Consider the following 22888-nt stretch of genomic DNA (forward strand, 5'->3'; position numbering starts at 1 on the left):
GTTCCTAAGTTACCCAAATACTTTCATCATTGAGTCAACATTTGAGATAGCCTAGGATGGATTAATCCTTGCACCTTGAGAGATAGTATCAAACAACATTTGACTAAGCTCATTCAACATGCATCTTCAAACTTTTGATTTTCTTTTTCGCGTCTTTCTTTTTCGGGAGAAAGTCAGTACCCTCCACAAAAATGACGGAAAATTTTTGCTTTTTGCATTTTTTCGAGTCGCACGATCACATTACAATGCACACACGAGTCATGTACAAATTGAGTCATGTCATGTCATATCAGTTTGATTTGAGTCACACATGTCATTTCACTTTGAGTCGAGTCAACCTCGAGTCAGTCAGTCATATCGAGTCAAGTTTATACCTTGAGTCGTGCCAAGTCGATGAGTCAGATAATATTAAGCCTTAGGTCAACCCTAAGATAATTAAAGAAATTGGCAAAGTTCTATTGTCAAAATAATACAGGTGCAGCAGAATAGGGAAGACCCTACTCCAATTCTCGGCGCCAGAAATATCTCAACAACAACAGAGCTCGAAGCCTCTCAGAAAGGTGATTTCGACCTCATACAACAATTTTGGGCTCCTTGGTACGCTAGTTAGCCCCTATCAGCAATTTGACATGATTAAGTAGTCAGTTTGATTACAATTGCAATAAGTGATCGACCTGATAAAAGATCGTCTCACTTTGCTTAAAGCGCCTAATCACGGAGACACCGACACACTAGTTTTAGCGGAAACAAGTTCAGGCGAGCTTTAGAGATCGACAAACGTTGGTCTTCGGTAATTTTTTCTTCAAGACATTATCGCAACAAACGTTCAAGCACCGAAGCTCTATTGTTCAGAGACGCGTGGACATTTCTTTCAAGGTCTTTTGTTCAGAGACGCGTGGACATTTCTTTCAAGCTCTTTTATTCAGAGACGCGTGGACATTTCTTTCAAAGCTCTTTTGTTCTGAGACGCGTGAACATTTCCTATTTTCAAGGTCTTTTGCACAGAGACGCGTGGGCATCCTATTATCAAGCTCTTTGTTCAGAGACGCGTGAACATATCAAAAATAAGCTCTTTGTTCAGAGGCGAGTGAACATCGAAAAGGCAAGGTGGCGTTCCCTAGATTGTGGAGAGTTGTCACAAACAACTGAGGATTGTTTCAAGAGAAGCAATCTTTGATAGTATTCCCTAGGATGTGGAATATTATCATTGTGGAGGAGGATAGTTTCAGGCGAAGCAATCTTCTAATTTGGAAGCAGTTACAAGGTATAGCGGTTTTCAAGCGGGATGACATTCTCTAGCTTGCAGGAGGTCATCAAAACAACAAAGCGACAGCAAATCGGTTACTTTCAGAGACGTGTGCTCGACGGTGCAAGATACGCGTTTCTTAACTCTTTTATCTGTTTAACTAACGCTAGTTTGCAGGTACCGGCGTTACAAGAGTGATTTAGGATTGCAGAACGTTTTGAATCATTCTCTGTCGCTATCGTTACTTTGACTTTCGTTTCTCCAAACTCAGTCAAAGTGGGGGCTTCTGTAGACACCCATTTGTGTCTCCCCAAAACCAAACCCAGTGATGAGTACCTTTCACGTCGAATCATACTCGAATGAAACAAAAGTGTGGAAAGGTCTAGTGTTGCGGAAAGTTTTATTTCTTTTCTTTTCTCTCTGTTTTTGAAAACTTTATTTTAAGAAAACAGCCAATCCAGTTTGGTTGGTCCATGATATGGGTCCAATAGTGGTGTAGTTGGATGGGGTTTGCAAAGACCTTTCCGACGATATATTATAAGCCCAATTCCGATGAATATTGAGGAATTTATGGCCAATTTACTAAACTGGGCCCGGCTTGAGTTTTAAATACGGCCCAATGATCTAGGGGAGGGCCTAATATAATTTATCATTCCTAATGCAATTAGGAATGGTTTTAGTCTTCTAGAAAATTCTAGAAGGTTCTTTTCATTCTTAATTCAATTAGGATTTTTCAGAGTTTTAATTGGATCAAATAGCATTTTCGATTGAAATTATATTATTTTATCTTCCAGTACGGAAATTTATCAGATTTTCGAAAACGCGTGGAAAACCACTTTGGCGTCCAACCCCAGGCCTTGGCGCCTGGAATCAGGATTGGCGCCAGACGCCAGCCATTGGCGCCTGACGCTAGCCACTGGTCCTGGCGCCAATGAGCCAGGGCTGGCGCCAAGGTTGGTTTTCGATCTTCAGGCTCTGTTTTGTTAAATTATCTTTTTTGGATGATTTTCTCTATAAATATCGTATTAAAAACTCCGTTTTCATTCATCATCTACATCTATCATTCACCAATTCTCTTTATTCTTAAGTTTTAATAAACTCCGTTTTCAAAAGAAACCAATCACGATCATTCATCAATTATCTTCTTCATTCATTCTCTTCATTCACAAATCAATCATCAATTCTCTTCATTCATCAAGCTTTCATTCTTTTGCATTCCATTCTTTTCTTTTCTAAACTTTACTTTTTCATACAAAATTCCGCATTCACAAGATCTAGAAACACCTAGCCATATTCGAAGTTGCCTTCGCCCTAGACGTGAAAGGTTTTAATTTCTGAGGGTTTTGTCCCAAATCTCTCTTTCAATTATTTAATTTAATTGTTTTGATTATTATTTTTCCTTGAATTTACTAACGTGTGTATTTTGTTATTAGAAAGAGGTACGAGGCATCCAAGTAAGTACTTTAATTGTTTAATTGATATTATGATGTAGATATCATGTTTATATTGTTATTATGATATTCCTAGTATCATGTCTAGGGTATTTTTAATATTAAATATGATTGCTATGATGCCTTTTATTCTCTTCCTAATATTTATTCATGTTAGTATCATGTTAGGGTTAAAGATTTGATTTTTATTGCTTAGTGACATACTAGGGTTTGTTATTAATCTTGTTAGTATCATGCCTAGGATCTTGCTATGCTTTAGCATGATTATTATTATTATTAATGATGTTGATTATTTATTATGTTGCTTGATAAGAATTATTATTTTATATTGTTATTGCTTGATCACCTTTATTGCATGTTTAAAGGGAATTTGTACTTGTAATCACGCTTAATAAGATAATTAATAATCTTGTTTAGGGTTAATGTGATTATAATTCAAGTGATCGCCAATAATAGATTTATTTGTGCATTAATGTTCAACCAACATAGATTAAACAGGTTTAGGGTTTATCCTATTGATTGTATGTTAGTCAGAAAGCGCACATGAATACGATCAGAATAAAGTAGAGGCCTATTATTAGGGCAGGTTCAATCTCTTTTAGATTGGATTTGTACCTTCATCCCCGAACCCTTATTTGGTTCATGACCTTATGGAGTTGATGATCTCTTGGATCGTTAAGGGGTGTAACCTTCACCTCGTGAACGGTTTACAAGTTCTTTAAAAACTTTTTGGCGACTCTTTTGCTCTATCTTCTTCCCTTTTGGACGCCACCGTACTTTAGTGTATGATCACAGTGGGGTTCAAGCTAGTGGGATTTTAAAGGCTTGAAACTATTACCTACACGTGCCTCATAGTTTTTATCCAAATTTTATATGGTTGGATAGCATGAAATTATCTTTCCAATGATATATTATAATATCAATTCCGAGCTATAACGGAAAAGATATGAATAAAATGTCAAACTCTATCTAAAACTGACACTGTCTAACTATTTCGGCCATATCTTTTATTCTATAAAATATTTTAATCTGATTTTAATTGGGTTAGAAAGTAGACTTCAATAGCTTTGCAACGATATCATATTCATTGTATTCCGATTTCTGGATCAAAATATATGATAAAAACAAAAACCGCAAAAACTGCAGTCTATCGAGTTTTGTTCCGATTTAATTCGGATCTTATCTTGTTTTTTTTGACCTCTCTTGTTTTCTCTATAAATAGAGGTCATATCACCCCTTTTCCAATCATGAACAAGCTTGATCATAAAATAATTCTCTTCTCCCTATTTAGCCTAAACACTAGCCATCCTATTCTCTCAAAATACTTCCCTTAAGCACTCCAAGGAGTCCATACTTTAACTGAAGTTCTATACTTAAACCAAGGCGTGAAAGGTAGAATTAACTGAGGGTTTGGACCAAATCAACTCTACATTTATTTAAGTTAATTTAATTTTAATTTGATTTATATTTTTTATTGAAGTTACTAACAGTTTATTCATGATGTAGCAATTTAAAGGAACGCGCGTAATTAATTAATTTAATTACTCTTATTTTATTTTAATATTGCTAGTATCATGATTAGGGTTATTTTATATTTGATTTGACTAACGTTATCATTGTTAAATTTCTTCCAATATTAATGTTTATTTTATTATATTATTGTTATGATCACCATATTGCATGTTAAAGGGAATATGTAATTGAAAATCACGCCTAATAAGATAATTTGGACAACCGGTTTAGGTTCCTTTTTAATCTTGTTAATTAATTCAAGTGATCACAAATATTTTAGAATTATGTGTTGCATTAATATTCAACCAATTTAGCATAATAATAGTTTGGAGCAAATTGAATTTTTGTTTGTATGCTTTTGAGATCGCATGAATCATTTTTCACTATAAGAATCGAGTAGAGGCCAATATGGGCGAATGTGACTCCATGACTCACTTCGTACCATCATCCCCAATCCTCCTTTCGTGGTTCCGAACCATATGGAGTTAGTAATCTCATGGAATATGAATGGGGTGTAACCTTCACGGGTCAATCGTTGTTGCCTATCGTTGTCCCTTATCGTGGTTGCCTTTTATGATCCGTGAACGGTTTACAAGTTCCTTAAAAACTTGTTGGCGGCTCCCTACTTTATTTGTCCCTAATCGTATTATGTCAATTCCCACTTCTTAAGAGTGCCAAGCATATTCACAACATTCTTTTAACGTAGGCGCACTTCGAGCGACGCCTACAATTTGGCGACTCCACTGGGGAGGATTCTTGGTTATTTATCGATTTGAGTGATCGGTATTTAATTGATATGAGTGGATGAGACTTGAAAGATTCTTGAATTGTATTCCTGCGATTTAATTGGCATTGTCACATATGCATATGCATTTTAGCTTACATATTTTGCCACAATAGTACGTGTTCTACGTATGTGGCTAGCCCGGGGGATTTAAGATCTATCAACCCAAAAACGCTCATAGCAATAAGGGTTCATCCGAGTTTTTAAATACACCCAAACCATGGAGTCGAGTTTGATTTCATCACGAACTCGCGGAGCCGCCCGTTGGCATACACCCTCAAGGAAGGCTGCCTTGCTAACGCGTTCAAACTCTTAACCATGGTACCCTTTGACACCCAAAAGCTTGACCATAGTGGAACTTAGATCTTGACTTTAGGTTGCGAACTTCATTGCATCATGCGTGACAATGTGCTTATATGTGCTTCTTTTTTATTGATTTTTTTAATTATTCTTTTTTATTAAACCATTTTTATTTTTATTTTTATTTAGAGTCGAGTCATAGATTTTTTTTATATTTTTGAGTCACTTGGATTTTTATTCTCGTATACTGCACAAGAGTCAACTTATTTTGGTTATATCCGGAGTTCTAGAAAGAGTTACGTGTCGTGCCACCTATGGATCTGTAGCCCCGAGTTTTATCTTTCATTTGGAATTGGTTTCGTCCCAATCAGAGTCGCAGATCAAAAGTTATAACCGATATACTACAGCCTGTCCAGTTTAGGTGTCTTTTTAGCGTCAATTTTCTTATTTATTTTTATTTATTTATTTATTTTTTAAAACTTTTCGTGTCAAGCTAGTCTTATGCAAGTCCTTTAATCCGTGTCAACTCGTATAACATAGGATTGTAGATTTTTGTTTTTATTTATTTATTTTTTTTATACCCATGAATCATAACTCTTCTTGAATTCTAGTCCTTTTCCTAGTTTCTTGTGATTTTTTTTGTGCTAACCTTAACATGTTCTTTGTCTTTGATTGTGGTTGATCTTATTTATGACTAATGATTGCCAATGGACCGTTTTCACCTAGTAAATAGCATAAACATTAAAATTGGACAAAATTAATCAAATTAGTTTATCTTTTAGTCTTCCGTGCTATTTGGTCATTGGGTCCTTTGTTTTTCACAACGTCTTCATGTCTAGCCATGCGATCATACCACAAGTCTTAATAAACTCATCTAGTCACACATGTTGAGTCATTGCACACACTTTGTCTTCGAGTAATGCACTATATTGTTTATGATCGTATACTAGGACCATGCATGCATCGCTTTCTGTCGTAATAGGAATGAGTGGAGTATTTCCCATAAGTTTTCAAAATTGTTTCATACACTCTTCCTTTCCAATCCGAGTATTGAGTTAATGCATTAGATGAGTTCGTCCTTACACAGTACTTGAGTCTAAAATCAATAGGCAATAGTTGGAAGAATAAGGGGAACGTCACTCCTTCCTTCTTTCCTTCCAATCAAAGCATCAACAACAAGAAACTTTTTTCCTCAGTAGGCGGCAAGAAGTAACTCATAAATAGCCATGAAGACAAAGCACGATGCAAGCTTCTCACCAAGATTTCATGTTTTCTTCTTCTTTTGCTTCAAACCCTTCCCCCTAAAAAGTCTAGCATAGGTTCTCCTTATCCATGTGTCTATGTGTCACATTTCTTACATTCTTCATAAATGAGCATCTCTTTCTTACATTCGATCATGTGATTAACAAAAAAAAAAAAAAAAAAAAAAAAAAAAAATTGCTGAACTAAACACAAGGTACAAATGACTTGAGGCACCTTTTCAACCCATTCATTCGCCATTAACCATTCAATCACATATCCATTTTTTCATCAACCACTTTGAGCCTCGTCTAATGTTTGACCTTCATTTTTTTAACCCACATTCACTCAAACCTGGAATTGGAAGATGTGTAATTTGTGTAACATTCAAAAAGCAAGAACGAAAAAGCAGCAAAGCAACAATAAAATAATGTCTAAAGGCAAGTGTTCCAATGTCTTTGATATGAACACGTCTCAAATTGCGTCTCTCATCGAGTGCTTGGTACCGTGCCTGAGAAACATGAATGCCAAATGAGTGATGGAGCGCATGATCTGAGATTGCCTACATTGATTCAAAATAATTAAAAAAAAGCAAAAATAAAAAAAAAAAACTTGCAAAAATAAAAAATTTCAAATACACAATTGCATATCTTGGGGGCTTCTCTCGGGTCTTGAGCCTTTTACCCCTTTCTTCCTTAAACCTTAGCTTAACCACATTACAACCCTTGAAAGACCTCTTTGAGGTGTACATACACTTGTGCAAAGTTTGGTTAGAGCTACGTTTGGCCTGAATCCTAACGGATACGTAAGCAACCTCACATCGAGGTGCGGCCACATTCATATTCATATCCATGAATGATCGAGTCAACGAATATCCAATGCTTACCCCTACCTATTTAGAGCTAGACTTGGGGGTTTGAACCCACATCATTTATCCTACCTAGCCTAAAGAGTCATCATCTTTGACTCTTCTCACATCTCTTTCTATCGCCATAACCCTTGCAGCCAGCCTTAGTATCACATTCACACACTTCACTCACACATCCATATCCATATCAATTATCCTTCCCTTTAAGAGCCCTTTATCATGAAATCTTGTTTCAACACTCTGCATGTTTCATCATATTTAAAGACAACATTCATTAGAAGAAACATTGTATACTTGCTTAGCTTCCTGACCTGAGCAATATTCATTATTTCATGCATCACATAATGTGCTGAGAAACTTTTATATATCAATGATTTTTAATCATACAAAGCATATCGTGCTTAGCTCCTTGACCTAAGCAATGTTCATTATGCAATAATCACTTCATCTATATACGTGCTTAGCTTCCAGACCTAAGTGACGTTCAAGATCGCTTCTTTACACCATATATGATGCTTAGCTCCATGACTTAAGTTCATTCATCTATCGTGTCACATGATGTAATTGTCCTTAGCCTCCTGGCTTAAGAACATGCATCATGCATACATTATTTTCAGGACAAGCAATTCAATCTATACAATTCATTTCGTCTTGCTCAAGGAGGAAGTTCAAAACTTCTTCCCTTTTTCATTATTTTATTTTGGGGAAGTTCAAAAACTTTTTCAAATTTTTTATCGAGGGAAATTCGAAAATAAAATTTCATTTTTCATATCTTTCTTTTTCGTAAGAAAGTCCTCCACTCGTCTCATGACAAAAATGATGGAAAATTTTTGCTTTTGCATTTTCGGTTGCTTGTGTCTGCACACACACACTCAAACTATACACACACAATCACAAGTCATACTCATGTCATGTCATGTCGTGTCAATTCAAACTTGGTCAAGTCAATTGGTCAAGTCAATCATAGTCTATACGAGTCCCCTGGCAAATTTTACTTTGCAGGTCTCAATTACAGCCCACGTCCGGGGACAAGCGGACCATCTATAGCCCACGTCCGGGACAAGCGGACCATCTACAGCCCACGTCCGGGGACAAGAGGACCATCTACAGCCCACATCCGGGGACAAGCGGACCATTTACAGCCCACGTCCGGGGACAAGCGGACCATTTACAATCAGCCCACGTCCGGGGACAAGCGGACCATTTACAGTCCACGTCCGGGGACAAGCGGACCATTTACAGTCCACGTCCGGGGACAAGCGGACCATTTACAACCAGCCCACATCCGGGGACAAGCGGACCATTTACAGCCCACGTTCGGGGACAAGCGAACCAACTATAGCCCACGTCCGGGGACAAGCGGACCATCTACAGACCACGTTCGGGGACAATCAAACCACCATCATTTCATGATGTAAGGTTCTCGATACACAGAGACTTGCAATCTCATCATCTGTCGACTTTCCTCAAGCATGGATAGTATTATCCGGTGGATTTCTTTAAGCATAGAAAACCGCCAAATTCCTTTGTCGGCTTTCCTCAAGCATGGAAGTATTGTCGGTGGGTTTCTTCAAGCATAGAAAAACACCAAATTCATCTGTCAACTTTCCTCAAGCATGGAAAGTATCATCCGGTAGGTTTCTTCAGGCTTAGAAAACTACCAAACTCGTCAGTCAGCTTTCCTCAGGCATGGAAAGCGTTTCAACAAACGTCATCCGGTGGATTCCTTCAAGCATAGGAAACTACCAAACTCATTTGTCACCGTTACACTAGTGTCAGATAAGCATTCTATCCCTTTACTCTTTTATCTGTAGAACTAACATTTTTCTACAGGTATTGGCGTATACAGAATGATTTAGGATCGCAGAACGTCTTAAATCATTCTCCATCCCTATCGACTACTTTGACTATCGTTTTCAAAACTGACATTTCTACAAACTCAGCCACAGTGGGGGCTTCTGTAGACACCTAAAAATGTCTCCCCAAATCCAAACCCGATGATGAACAACCTTTCACCGCCATTATAGGTCGGGTTGAATATTTAATCTTGGAGTGCTTAAATCCATATTTTCATTTCATAAACCAACCCAATTCCTAGCCCATTTACCCAAACCTTCACTTATTTTCCTCTTTTCGTGCCTTTAAACCCAAAATAATTCATTTCGTGTCCTTTAAAATCATTCATTTCGTGTCCTTTTTATAAAAACGTTTAATCCAGTTTATTTTGGCTCATAATCTGGGTCCAATGATTAAATAGTTGGATGGGGCTTGAAAAGATATTTCCAACAATATATTATAAGCTCAAATCCGAGTTATAACGAATAAGTTATGGCCAAAATATTAAACCGAGCCCAAACCGAACCTAAACCCACCTTGCCAACGACCCAATGATCATGTGGAGGGTCCAAATTATTTAATACCATTCCTAAACCAATTAGGATTAATTAGAAGCTTCTATAAGTTTCTAAAATATCTTAATTATCCTTTTTGAAAAGAATTTGAAATTGAATAAAACTTTTCTTTTTGAAAAGCCTAATTTTATCCGAATTGAAAGACATTCAAAGATAGACAAATATTATTTTTGTTCTTAATAGTTTTTAACCAAATTTTATATGTTTGGATAGCCCTTGAAATTATCTTTCCAATGATATACTATAATATTAATTCCGAGCTATAACGGAAAAGATATAAATAAAATGTCAAACTCTATCCAAAACTGACACCGTCTCACTATTTTAGCCATATCTTTTATTCTATGTAATATTTTAATCTGATTCTAATTGGGTTAGAAAGTAGACTTCAATAAGTTTCCAACGATATCTTATTCATCTTATTCCGATTTCTGGATCAAAAGATATGATAAAAACAAAAACCGCAAAAACTGCAGTCTATCGAGTTTTATTCCGATTTAATTCGGATCTTATCTTGTTTTTTCGACCTCTCTTTTTTTTCTCTATAAATAGAGGTCATATCACCCCTTTTCCAATGATGAACAAGCTTGATCATAAAATAATTCTCTTCTCCTTCTTTAGCCTAAACACTAGCCATCCTATTCTCTCAAAATACTTCCCTTAAGCACTCCAAGGAGTCCATACTTTAACTGAAGTTCTATACTTAAACCAAGGCGTGAAAGGTAGAATTAACTGAGGGTTTGGACCAAATCAACTCTACATTTATTTAAGTTAATTTAATTTTAATTTGATTTATATTTTTTATTGAAGTTACTAACAGTTTATTCATGATGTAGCAATTTAAAGGAACGCGCAGACTGTGAGTAATTAATTAATTTAATTACTCTTATTTTATTTTAATATTGCTAGTATCATGATTAGGGTTATTTTATATTTGATTTGACTAAAGTTATCATTGTTAAATTGCTTCCAATATTAATGTTTATTTTATTATATTATTGTTATGATCACCATATTGCATGTTAAAGGGAATATGTAATTGAAAATCACGCCTAATAAGATAATTTGGACAACCGGTTTAGGTTCCTTTTTAATCTTGTTAATTAATTCAAGTGATCACAAATATTATATATGTGTTGCATTAATATTCAACCAATTTAGCATAATAATAGTTTGGAGAAAATTGAATTTTTGTTTGTATGCCTTTGAGATCGCAGGAATCATTTTTCACTATAAGAATCGAGTAGAGGCCAATACGAGCGAATGTGACTCCATGACTCACTTCGTACCATCATCCCCGATCCTCCTTTCATGGTTCCGAACCATATGGAGTTAGTAATCTCATGGAATATGAATGGGGTGTAACCTTCACGGGTCAATCGTTGTTGCCTATCGTTGTCCCTTATCGTGGTTGCCTTTTATGATCCGTGAACGGTTTACAAGTTCCTTAAAAATTTGTTGGCGGCTCCCTACTTTATTTGTCCCTAATCGTATTATGTCAATTCCCACTTCTTAAGAGTGTCAAGCATATTCACAACATTCTTTTAACGTAGGCGCACTTCGAGCGACGCCTACAAATGTGTATCCACATATGTTGTTTGAACCCTGCGACAATGCGTAAAATATGTTTTATTATTTTATTTTTAAAAATGCCTAATTTAAGGAATCATTTTTTATATATAATATCAAAAATAGCAAAGTTATACTTGTAGAGATCATTTTTGTTTTTGTGTGTAACTCTTTTTTTTTTGAATATTTATTTTGATTCTATTCTATGCTGCGGTCATTAAATAACTTGATAAAAATAAAATGTTTTTAGGAAAAAAGAATTTTAAGATATCATTCTTGTTTTTATAAAATCAAAAATAAAAAAAGTTATAATTTTTTGGAACTCTTTTAGCTTCAATAATTCATTTAGTTTTACTATTTTTTTTATCTTATATATATCTTTGGTAGAAAAAATAATTATTTTGTTTTATATTTTATTCTATATTGTGGCCTTAAAAAACTATAAATGCCTTAATATTCAATCAATAGCTAGAGCTATTACACATGGCAATAATACCCTATTGATTCTCATTTTTAGGATGTCATGCGCCAAACTAAGTTTATGGATATGATATTATAAATACATGAACGATTATTATAAGCAAAAGTTCATTTCAATATCAATTAAACATAAATAGCAAGGTACACTAATTAAGTAATGATTTTTGTTTTTTTTTTTAAATAAATGTTCTATATCAAAATTTACTGCAAAACATATAATGTAAAAATAATTACAATTTGACCTCCATGCCAATTTATAACACTTACTATTTCATATTATAATAGGTTTAAAATTAACGGACTCAGCACAAATTTGTAAGACATAGAGATAGACAAATATATCATGTAGTCAAATTCGATAGTATGTAGAAGAAATAATTATAGAATTTATAACAAAAGTGATACACTTAAGGCATGTTCTGATTTACTGAACTAAACTAAACTGAATTGAATTGATTGGAGCTGAACTAAAGTGAACTGAACTGAATTGTTTATAGGAAAAGTAAATTAGGAACTAAACTTAAATGAACTAAAATAAATTGTTTATGAGAGAAGGAATTAAGGAACTGAACTAAACTGAACTGAATTGATTGGAGCTTAATTAAATGGAACTAGACTGAACTAGAATTAAGATGAAGAGAACAGACCCTTAGAAGCTTTTCCATTTAGAAAGTGATACATATTAAAGAATAATAATTTTATGTAGATTTTTGTTAATACATATTATTAAATTATATAAACACAGTAAATTTCAATAACATTACAAACTATATAACTATAATATATTTAAATACCTTTAATTATCATCCTATTTTATTTAACACCGGCCCTAAATCCTAACTCCAATAGTTCACACTAATGAAAGATCATATTATATTTAATGGTATCATATTGTATTTTACGGTATAATGAAATCCATTTGACATCTGCACACATGCTGTCATAAATAGAAATATATATTTCATTAAAGAACGTGCTGATACCCACTGCTTGCTTGGTTTATAGAATTATTGTTTGCTATGTGACCCAAATCCAAAGCTATTTTTTTAATTTTTTTCATGACCATCTACTTTAGGCCTAAATGTTCTAAAAATTAAAGCCTTGAAAACAAATTCCCAAACCATCTAATTTGGACGAGACAAATGTACTGCATCATAATAATTTAGAGCTCGTTTGGCATTGCTGTGTTTTTCTGTTTTTTGGTTTTTTGTTTATTAAAAGTATATGATATATGTCACATAATGAATAAAAATTTATTAAAATCATAATAATTTTAAAAAGGCAAAATTGGCGTCAACACTCTGAACTTTGGCTTGGGTGCACTCAGCACCCTGAACTAAGAAAAATAGCCAAAACACCCTGAAGTATTAGCATGGGTGCACTTAGCACCATACAAGAAAATTTCCGGCCAAAAGTGGCCGGATTCCGGCGACTTTTTTTTTAATTAAAAAAATGTTTTTTTTTTAAATTTTCTTCTTCTTCTTCTTCTTGTTCTTCTTCTTCTTCTTCTTCTTCTTCTTATTATTATTATTATTATTATTATTATTATTATTATTATTATTATTATTATTATTGTTATTATTATTATTACAAAAATACCTCAATTTGCGTGTTGTTATTTATTTTTTTTACGGAAATTAAGGTTTCGGGGGTCATTTTTACCCTTAGCTTAAAGTCCAAATTAAGCTCGTAACTCGCAAAAAAATTATGGAAATACCTCGTTTTGCGTGTTGAGGAATATCTCGATTTGCGTATTGTTATTATTTTTTATGATGGAAATTGTTCGGGTAAGGTTTCGGGGGTCATTTTTTCTCCTTAGTGGAACCAAATTAAGCTCGGAATTCACAAAAAAGTAATGGAAGTACCTTGTTTTGCGTGTTGAGGAATATCTCGATTTGCGTATTGTTATTTCTTGTGACGGAAATTATTTTGGTAAGGTTTCGGGGTCATTTTTACCCTTAATGGATCCAAATCAAGCTCGGAATTTTCAAAAAAAATAATGGAAATACCTCGTTTTGCGTGTCAAAGAATATCTCTATTTGCGTGTCTTAGCTACTTGGATATTTCTCGACACGCAAAACGAGGTATTACCGTTTTTTTTTTACAAAATCTGAGCTAAATTTGGATCTATTAAGGGTAAAAAAGACCCCCGAAACCCTACCTCAACAATTTCCGTCAAAAAAATAATAACACGCAAATCGAGGTATTTTCTTGATAATAATAATAATAATATTAATAATAATAATAATAAAATAAAAATACATTTTTTATGAAAAAAAAATATTTTTTTATTAAAATAAAAAAGTCGCCGGAATCCGGCCATTTTTGGCCGGAAATTTTCTTGTATGGTGCTAAGTGCACCCATGCTAATACTTCAGGGTGTTTTGGCTATTTTTCTTAGTTCAGGGTGCTGAGTGCACCCAAGCTAAAGTTCAGAATGTTGAGGCCAATTTTGCCTTTTAAAAATTGACAACAGAAAGTGGAAACACCTTTTTTTGTTTCATGTATTTGGTTTTTAGTTTTTTCTGAAAAAAAGGAATATGAAAAAGTAGTGATTAATGAAGTCTTGATATGCATGGGGCCCATGTGAAAAAATTACCGCTTAGAAGACTAATAATCTCGCCCAATTACACATAACCCGCTAATTGGTAAAATTTTGTCTCGCTAAAGCTTCCCTCCTCTTTTTTCATTTTCCCTCTATTAGAAGATGAGTTGGCATGATTTCATTGGTGGTGTACAAAATGTTTTTGCACACTATGTGTACCCCTATCCTTTCTCGATTTAGATGGTTTTATGACTATCTAAAAATTACAAATGTCAATGTGTGAATCATTTGTCATTTTTTCTCTCTCCTTTAACCATTTGTTCTCTCCTATGTGATTTATAAGTTTTTGTCATTTCCACACTTATTTTAAAAATCACTATTCACTCACTTAATATTTCACGTGGATCATTTTCTCTTTCCTCTACATTCATCGTGAAATTACATACTAAATATTGCCTAATAAATGTGTGTGTGAACTGTTTTCCTTTTTTTCTCCTCTGTGTCCCACTACTTTCTTATAGTTTCATATAAATCACTAGTCATTTTTGTATTTCTTTTAAATATAAAATTGAATAATTTTTTCATTTTACCATTAAATTTTTTTAGTAGTACGTAGGATTGGACACAAGTAGCGGTCTATTAGGTCTCCATGTTCTAAATGATATTTATAAATGTTTGCCACATCATTTATATGTATATAATGTGGTGAAAATCAAAACTTTATAATGAGAACATATAATTAAAACCTTTATATTTTCATTAATGATCAATCTAAATCTTACTCGTGCCATTAATGACAATATCATAATATTGCAATTTTTTTTTATTTTTTTTTTTTTGTTTTGTTTTTGATATACGAAGTAATTAACTTAAATATTTTTTTCTTACTTTTCAAACAAAATTAACATAAACTAATCTTACACTATTATAGTTGAAGAAATTGAGGAATTAAAATATTTATTGTTAATGCTCCTAGCTACTTAATGATTGTCAATGTGTTTTGTTCAATAATAAAAAAAAAAAAAAATCATGTACATAGATTTATAAAATTGGATTTTTAGTTTTGAATCATGATCTATTTTAACATTATTTTACTTTATATATAACACATTAGTTACCGATTATCAATTTATAGGAGGATTATTTTCATTTATTGAATGCATAATTATTATGAACTTGTAGTAGAAGAGCGCATGTCATAAATTTCTTAAATATTAATATTTCCAATTTTTTTTTCTCTTTACTTGAAATGTAATGAATATAAGTGGAATTAAAAAAAAGTGGAATAAAAAAAAATTACTATATTTTTTTTCCTTTTAGATAATTCCTTAACCAACTTTTCCCTTCTTTTACATCAAAAGCGAAATATTTGGCTTATCCCTTAACTCTCCGTAAGCTTCTCAACCTCCTTCAAACAATCATCTTCTCAACTTTATTTTTTTTATCCTTTCTCAATATTTTTCTTTTACCCCCTTACACAATCGAATTAATAGAAAATTCTCTTTCCCTCAACCAATATTTAACAGACTCAATTTCAGATACAAAAAGTATGCATAGTTTTCAATTTTATGCACCATCCTCCAAAATTCGCCATTTCCCTACATCATTCTCAATTCTTCGTCGACAACAACAAAAGTCAAAGCCTCAATGGTGGACAAAGATCCATGATCCTCGTAGCGAATTCATTACTAGTTGGAATAACCTCTTCTTAATTACATGCCTAATTACTCTATTTCTTGATCCTCTATACTTCTATATTCCTACAATATGTGGTTATGCTTGTCTTAACACGAATTTCGAGTTATTAATCATTGTGACTCTTATTAGAACCATTTGTGATTTCCTTTACCTTGTGCATATTTTCTTAAAATTTCGAACTGCCTTTATTTCAAGAAATTCTAGAGTTTTTGGACGCAAGGAGCTTGTTATGGACCCTAAAGCTATTGCTGCTAGGTATTTGACGTCCGATTTTATAATTGATGTTGCTGCAATGCTTCCTTTACCTCAGGTATTATTCATGAACAATTACATTTATAATGTGAAGTTCGTGTCAATAGCTATAGTTCGCTTATAGTTCATGTCATTATGTGTTACATCTTATAAATATCAAAATTTTGTTATATAACACTGTAATTGCACTACATTATATTTATAACCTAATGCAAAATGAGGACAAATATTTACTAATTATATTGATTACAGACAATGATTTGGTTTATCGTCCCGGCATTAAGAAGTGGAACTAAAGCTCATACAAATCACACTGTGGCTCTTATTGTACTTGTTCAATTCATTCCTCGTTTGTTCGTAATGATTCCGTTGAACCGAAAGATTGTGAACTCTACAGGAATTGCAGCAAAAAATGCATGGTCTGGAGCAGTTTATAATATGCTTCTTTTTATATTGGCTGGCCATGTAAGAACCCCTAATTGTTGTTCTTCAAATTTTTACTAATTGCTTTAAAAGGAATATCATATTATTAATATTAAAGTTTTAGTAGCTAATAATTTATTTATGATACTCCCTCTGTCCCTTTAATTATGCCCCATTTAACTATGTGCGGTCTCCAAGACACGTATTAGAACGTTTATATCTCCATTTTCATACGCAAAAAAAATTATAAAAAGTTGATATTAGTTAAATTTACAATGAGATGAATCAAACAAGATCCCACTTGACTAAATTTCTTTTGTAGAACATTGTGAATTTATGGTCAAAGTTTTTTCAAAGTTTGACCCATATTTTGGTAACAGGGCAAAAAAAAATAGGGACGGAGGGAGTATATGAAGTATATGGAGAAAATTTAGTCACTAATTATGTCAATTGGTTAACGACTTACTCAATTACGGAAAGGTAGATTACATATGTCATTAGAATTAAATGACATACATAGAATTTATATATATAGCAATGTTAGCGAAGTACTTCTAGCAATCATAAATGTAATTCTATTTTGATTGTGGACGTTTGTCAATGTATTACTTTAACCATACAAATCTATAGTTCCATATTAGTAAAAAAAAAAAAATTACAATTTAATAATAATAAACTACTCATTGAAACAAATCAAATAAGATCTAACATAATTGTTGTATTTTATATACTGAGAGTAAACTAGAAGATTATCTCATCTTAGAAATAGTGTATGTTAAGATAACAAATGGGAACAACAAAACGAATCGGAGATAGTAACATATAATCTTATAAGTACGTATTTCTTTACAATGGCATCATGCAATTTTTTTATACAACATCCCTTTTTTCATGACAATTCACAGGTGATAGGAGGCATATGGTATTTATGGGCACTACAACGAGTACATACTTGTTGGACAATAGAATGTTTAAGGCAAAGAAATTCAAGAAAATTTCCATGCAAACCGTCATTTTTTGATATAGAGAACAAAAACCTGCCAGCTCGAAAAAAATGGTTAGAAAGATCTGATGTTCTTACGAATTGTAACCCTCGAAATAAAGATCACAAATTCACCTTTGGGATGTTTGGTCGAATTATAACCGATGATGTTGTCTCTGCTGGTTTCACCCAAACTTATTTCTATTGCCTTTGGTGGGGGTTGAAGACCTTGAGGTATTTTCTTCCCTTAGTTTTACTTCTGAAATTTTACCAACAACTACCATTTAAATGACAACTTTTGAGAATAACCATCATTAAAAAAAAAAAAAAAACCCACAAAACACTACAACTTTAAATAACACTATTACTTTTTTTTTTTTCCTTTTCCACTTCCATTTTCTTCTTATTTGCGTTGGGAGTAGTAAAAGTTCTAATTTTTATATTAAATAGGCTCACTTTTCAAACGAATAAAAGAATTATAAAAGTGACATAGGAAAAATGGACAAGGTAATTAATAAAGTGGCAATTAGGAAGAAATTAAAGGATGCTAATGAAAAATTGAAACATGCTTGGAAAAATTCATTTGGGAAAAATTGTTTGAAAACTTGTATGAAAAAAAGAGAAAAGAAATAAATATATAATCGACACATTTAGGGATGTCAATGGGGCGGGGCGGGGTAGATGTTGGCCTTCCCATCCCTATCCTCATCCCCACGGCGGATCCAATATTCATCCCCATTCCCACCCCGTCCGATACAACTCCAAAATCATCCCCGCTCCACCCCCACTTGGATATCTACCCTCATCTAATCCCAACCAAAGACCCGCCTAATCCCCAAACAAGACCCAACCACCTGATTTCTACTTCTTAAATACAAAATCCTACATAATTAATACGGATTACCAAAAAAAATCTTAATATTACATACGTTTGTGTTTATAATATAAGAGTAATACAAAGTATTATAATCAATATTTTATTTCATGTAATTATTTTATAAAATAGCATAAAAGTTTATAATTTTGTTTTAAGGATATATAGATGTGGGTATGACTTATGAGGTGGGGATGGATCGAGTACGAAGTTGGGCGGGTGGGGCGGGGAAGGGATGGGGCGAGTACAACTTAAACTCCACCCCCATCACCTATGGCGGGTATGGTTTTTTTATCCCCATCCCTGCCCCACCACCCGCCAAACCGAGATGCATCCCCGCCCCACTAGTGCGGTGATGGGGGGTCTCCTACTTAACCCGCCCCATTAACATCCCTACGACATATTCACTAAGTGGAAAATTGTTTGAAAATATCTATAAATGAAAAAAATTCTAAATTGTTTGAACTATTAAACTTTACTATTTGTGAAGTGAGAAGAACAAAAAGGATTAGAGTGTGTACATATATTTGGATACTTGATTGTTTATAATACGCTGAAAAACCATCATAGGATAAACTTGACAATTTTGTAAGTAATAATCTTTTTGTTTTTGTAAGTAATTAATTGAATTTGTATTTTATGAGCTAATCTAAAGTTATATTATCATATAATTTATTGATTTTTTATATTTTTTATCATAGTTCTTATGGGCAAAATATAGAAAATAGCACCTACGTTGAGGAAACACTATTTTGCAGTTTTATTTGTGTGATGGGTCTATTCCTTTTTTCGCACTTAATTGGTCAAGTTCAGGTAATACATTGTACTTACTTCTTTGTTTCATATTACTTGAAATGTTCATTTAAGCACATTTACCAATGTAAGATTTCAATGTGCATATCAATGCTTACCTCAAAGTTTAACCATTAGTTATATAAAAAAATTGATTTTTTTTTGTAAATGATCTATAATACTCCGTGTTTTCTCTTTTAGATGCATATATAGACATGTACAAAGTGAAACAAGATACTTATTGTAATAGGATTGAATTAATTAAATATAAGTAGTAAAGTTATTGATTTAATTATATGAACTCAGATGAATTAAATAAAAAGATAATTCGAATGAACGAGCTTAAGTAGAGGGGAATAAGAAAGGTCTGGAAGACAGTGTACTAGGAAAAAACGATGAAAATAAATCGTTGGAGAGGGGGGATTATGTGTATGTGAATGTGAGTAAACTATAATCTAGTAGGTCTAGTACACAAGGCCTAGCTACAGGGGTTGGCCGATTGACCCTCAATAGATTTATAACCCTGGATACGCCCCTAGGGAGAGGTGAAAGTAAATTTTTGTCTTTAATTGAAAGGAAGAAGGGAGGAAAGCAATTAAGGAGAGAAATGGAAAAGCTCATAATTAGTAAAATTATTACCCTCTTCTATTTAAATTATAGTCTCCGTTAATTATGGTTGGATTTTAAATAATATGCCCTTCCTAATTAGTTAATTGTAGGGTATGTTCTCTTACGTTGAAATTCAGTTCAGTTCAGTTCAGTTCAGTTTAGCTCAGTTTAGTTAAGTTAAGTTCAGCTCCTAATTTCCTTCTCTTATAAAATATTCATTTCAATTCAGCTGAGTTTAGTCAATGAGAATAGGCCCGTAGTGGTTAGCAGAAGATGAAAATGAGATAATTTTTAGAATAAAAATAAAATACTATACTCCTATCTCTCGTTGTTTAGCTAAATTAAATACACAAAGAGATTAATAAAAAGATTGACAATAAGGATAATTCATAAAAATATTAACAATTAGAATAATATGATAAAAAGCTTCCGATAGAGATATTCTTAATGTAATTGAAGAATAATGGTCAAATGTTAAAATCAAATATCGAGGCGGAAATGTTTGTTATCTGATTTACATGTGACTTATTCCAATTTAAAGAGAGAAGAGAAATTTGGATTGACCTCTTTTTACGAGCTTGTATCGACTAGATGAAATTCTCCTATTTAGATGTTTGGAGTTAATACACTTATCACCAATTGCTTTTGGGATGAAACTTTCTACGGAATTGTAAGTGGACAAAATTTTTTACATCGAGTTGCTCTGACTGATTTTACATCTACTACAATTGTTATCATTATAAAAAAAACAAAATTAATTAAAATATTGAGAAATGTATAAAAATAACATGGCTTTTTTTATTTATTTATTTATTTTTATTTTTTTTAATGCTAAGTGAGAAATTTGTATTAAGTAGTAATAGTATTTCATGTTATAATTTTTTTTTTTAGTAATTAACCTTGTATTGTTCTTTTATTTTTCTTAGAATTATCATATGATCTCATATTGCAGAATTATCTTCAATCTATAATGACCAGAATTGAAGAATGGAGGATAAAAAGAAGAGATACAGAGGAATGGATGCAACATAGACAACTTCCAGAGGAACTAAGGGATCGAATCCGACGATTTGTTCAATATAAGTGGCTTGCAACAAGAGGAGTTGATGAAGAGTCTATTCTACAATCATTGCCCTTAGATATTCGACGAGAGATTCAAAAACATTTATGTTTGGGTCTTGTTCGCCGGGTAAGTTATTTTTTCTTAAGTATTGCATTTTCATATGGTAATTAATACAAAATTTATTCTTTATGTGGGTTTAATTTGCATTTAGTCAAAATAAATAATTAAATTGGCTAGTTTGATTAAGTTCGATAATAAACTCCTCTAGTATTAAATATTGTATTAACTTAGCAATAACTTAGAGATCAATACAATAAGATACTAAGTATATCTCACTAAACCATTTTTTTTATTAAGAAGATTGTCTTAATTTGTTTGTCTGTCATGGTCATTGCCATAGAAGAGATGGTAGTTAAAAAAAATATAACTACCTCAAACTATCACTACTATTTGCATTTTTTTTTTCTTTTTCTTTTCTTTTTCTTTTTTTTTTTTTTTTTTTTTTTTTTTTTTTTTTTTTTTTGGGTCTGTGTGTATACATAATTAGTTTTTTTAATGGCATATGTTCCATTTTGTAGGTTCCTTTCTTTGCACAAATGGACGATCAACTATTAGATGCTATATGTGAACGTCTAATACCGTCCTTAAGCACCAAAGACACGTACATAGCTCGAGAAGGAGATCCTGTTTCGGAGATGATGTTCATAATAAGAGGGCAACTGGAAAGCTCCACTACATATGGTGGTCGGTCGGGTTTCTTTAACTCTATTACTCTTCGCCAAGGCGACTTTTGCGGTGAAGAGTTATTAACATGGGCTATATTACCAACTACTACAACTCTAAACCTTCCATCCTCAACAAGAAAAGTAAAAGCCATCACTGAAGTCGAAGCATTTTCCTTACGAGCTGACGACCTTAAATATGTAGCAACTCAGTTTAAGCGTCTACAAAGCAAAAAGCTTCAGCATTCTTTTAGGTACTATTCTCATCAATGGAGGACATGGGGAGCATGTTTTATACAAGCTGCTTGGCGGCGTCATCAAAAGAGGAAGTTGGCTGAAGATTTGGCAAGACATGAAAGTTACTTTTATTATATTATGGATGATGATGACGAAAATAATGAGGATGAGATCATGTATAGTGAAGGTGACCCATTGATTTTTAAGCACAATGATGAAGATGATGATAATAATAAACACCAACAACCATTTAAAGCTACAATTCTAGCTTCTAAATTTGCTGCAAATACTAAAAGAGGGGCAAATCAAAAGGTGAAAATTGTTGATACTTCTTCTCATCATGACCTAAAGATGCCTAAGATGTTTAAGCCAGAAGATCCCGACTTTTTTTGACAAAATTTCATGTAATCTACTATAGACTAATTAATTATCAATCATTGATTAATACTGAGGTAAAATTATTAAATTACCTCTCGCCTATACAGTTTATTATAGGTAGTCTCGACAAACTAAGATTATTTTGAGCTGTGCTATTGGGGTATGTCATTTTTAATTTTTGAGAAGGTTTTGTGTGAGTTTATTTATTTCACGTGAGTCCGGTTTATAATGCATACTTCATCCTCCTACCCACTGTCATTGCCCAGCCCCTACCGTCGGCCGGCGACCTTCTCCCTCCCAACCCTTGGTGCCGGCGACCCTCCCCCATCCATCCTTGGGTGCCAGTGACCCTGCATACAAAATTTTTGAATTTTTGTTATTTTTGGGTGCCGGCGACCTTCTCCCTCCCAACCCTCGGTGCCGGCGACCCTCCCCCACCCATCTTAGGGTGCC

At 33.2% G+C, this 22888-nt stretch overlaps 1 protein-coding gene across 1 annotated transcript; it reads left to right on the forward strand.

Moving 5' to 3' along the window:
• Positions 1-15766: 15766 nt before the first annotated feature.
• On the forward strand, positions 15767-22465 carry LOC110713486 (probable cyclic nucleotide-gated ion channel 16). The gene is given in 6 exon segments (XM_021891930.1): positions 15767-16413; positions 16608-16820; positions 17684-17994; positions 19336-19447; positions 20988-21224; positions 21677-22465. Coding segments are annotated over 6 exon segments (2121 nt in total). The 5' UTR covers positions 15767-15954.
• The last annotated feature ends 423 nt before the right edge of the window (positions 22466-22888 follow it).

This window comes from Chenopodium quinoa, unplaced genomic scaffold (genome assembly GCF_001683475.1).
Source record: "Chenopodium quinoa cultivar QQ74 unplaced genomic scaffold, ASM168347v1, whole genome shotgun sequence".
NCBI classification, from domain to species: Eukaryota; Viridiplantae; Streptophyta; class Magnoliopsida; order Caryophyllales; family Amaranthaceae; genus Chenopodium; species Chenopodium quinoa.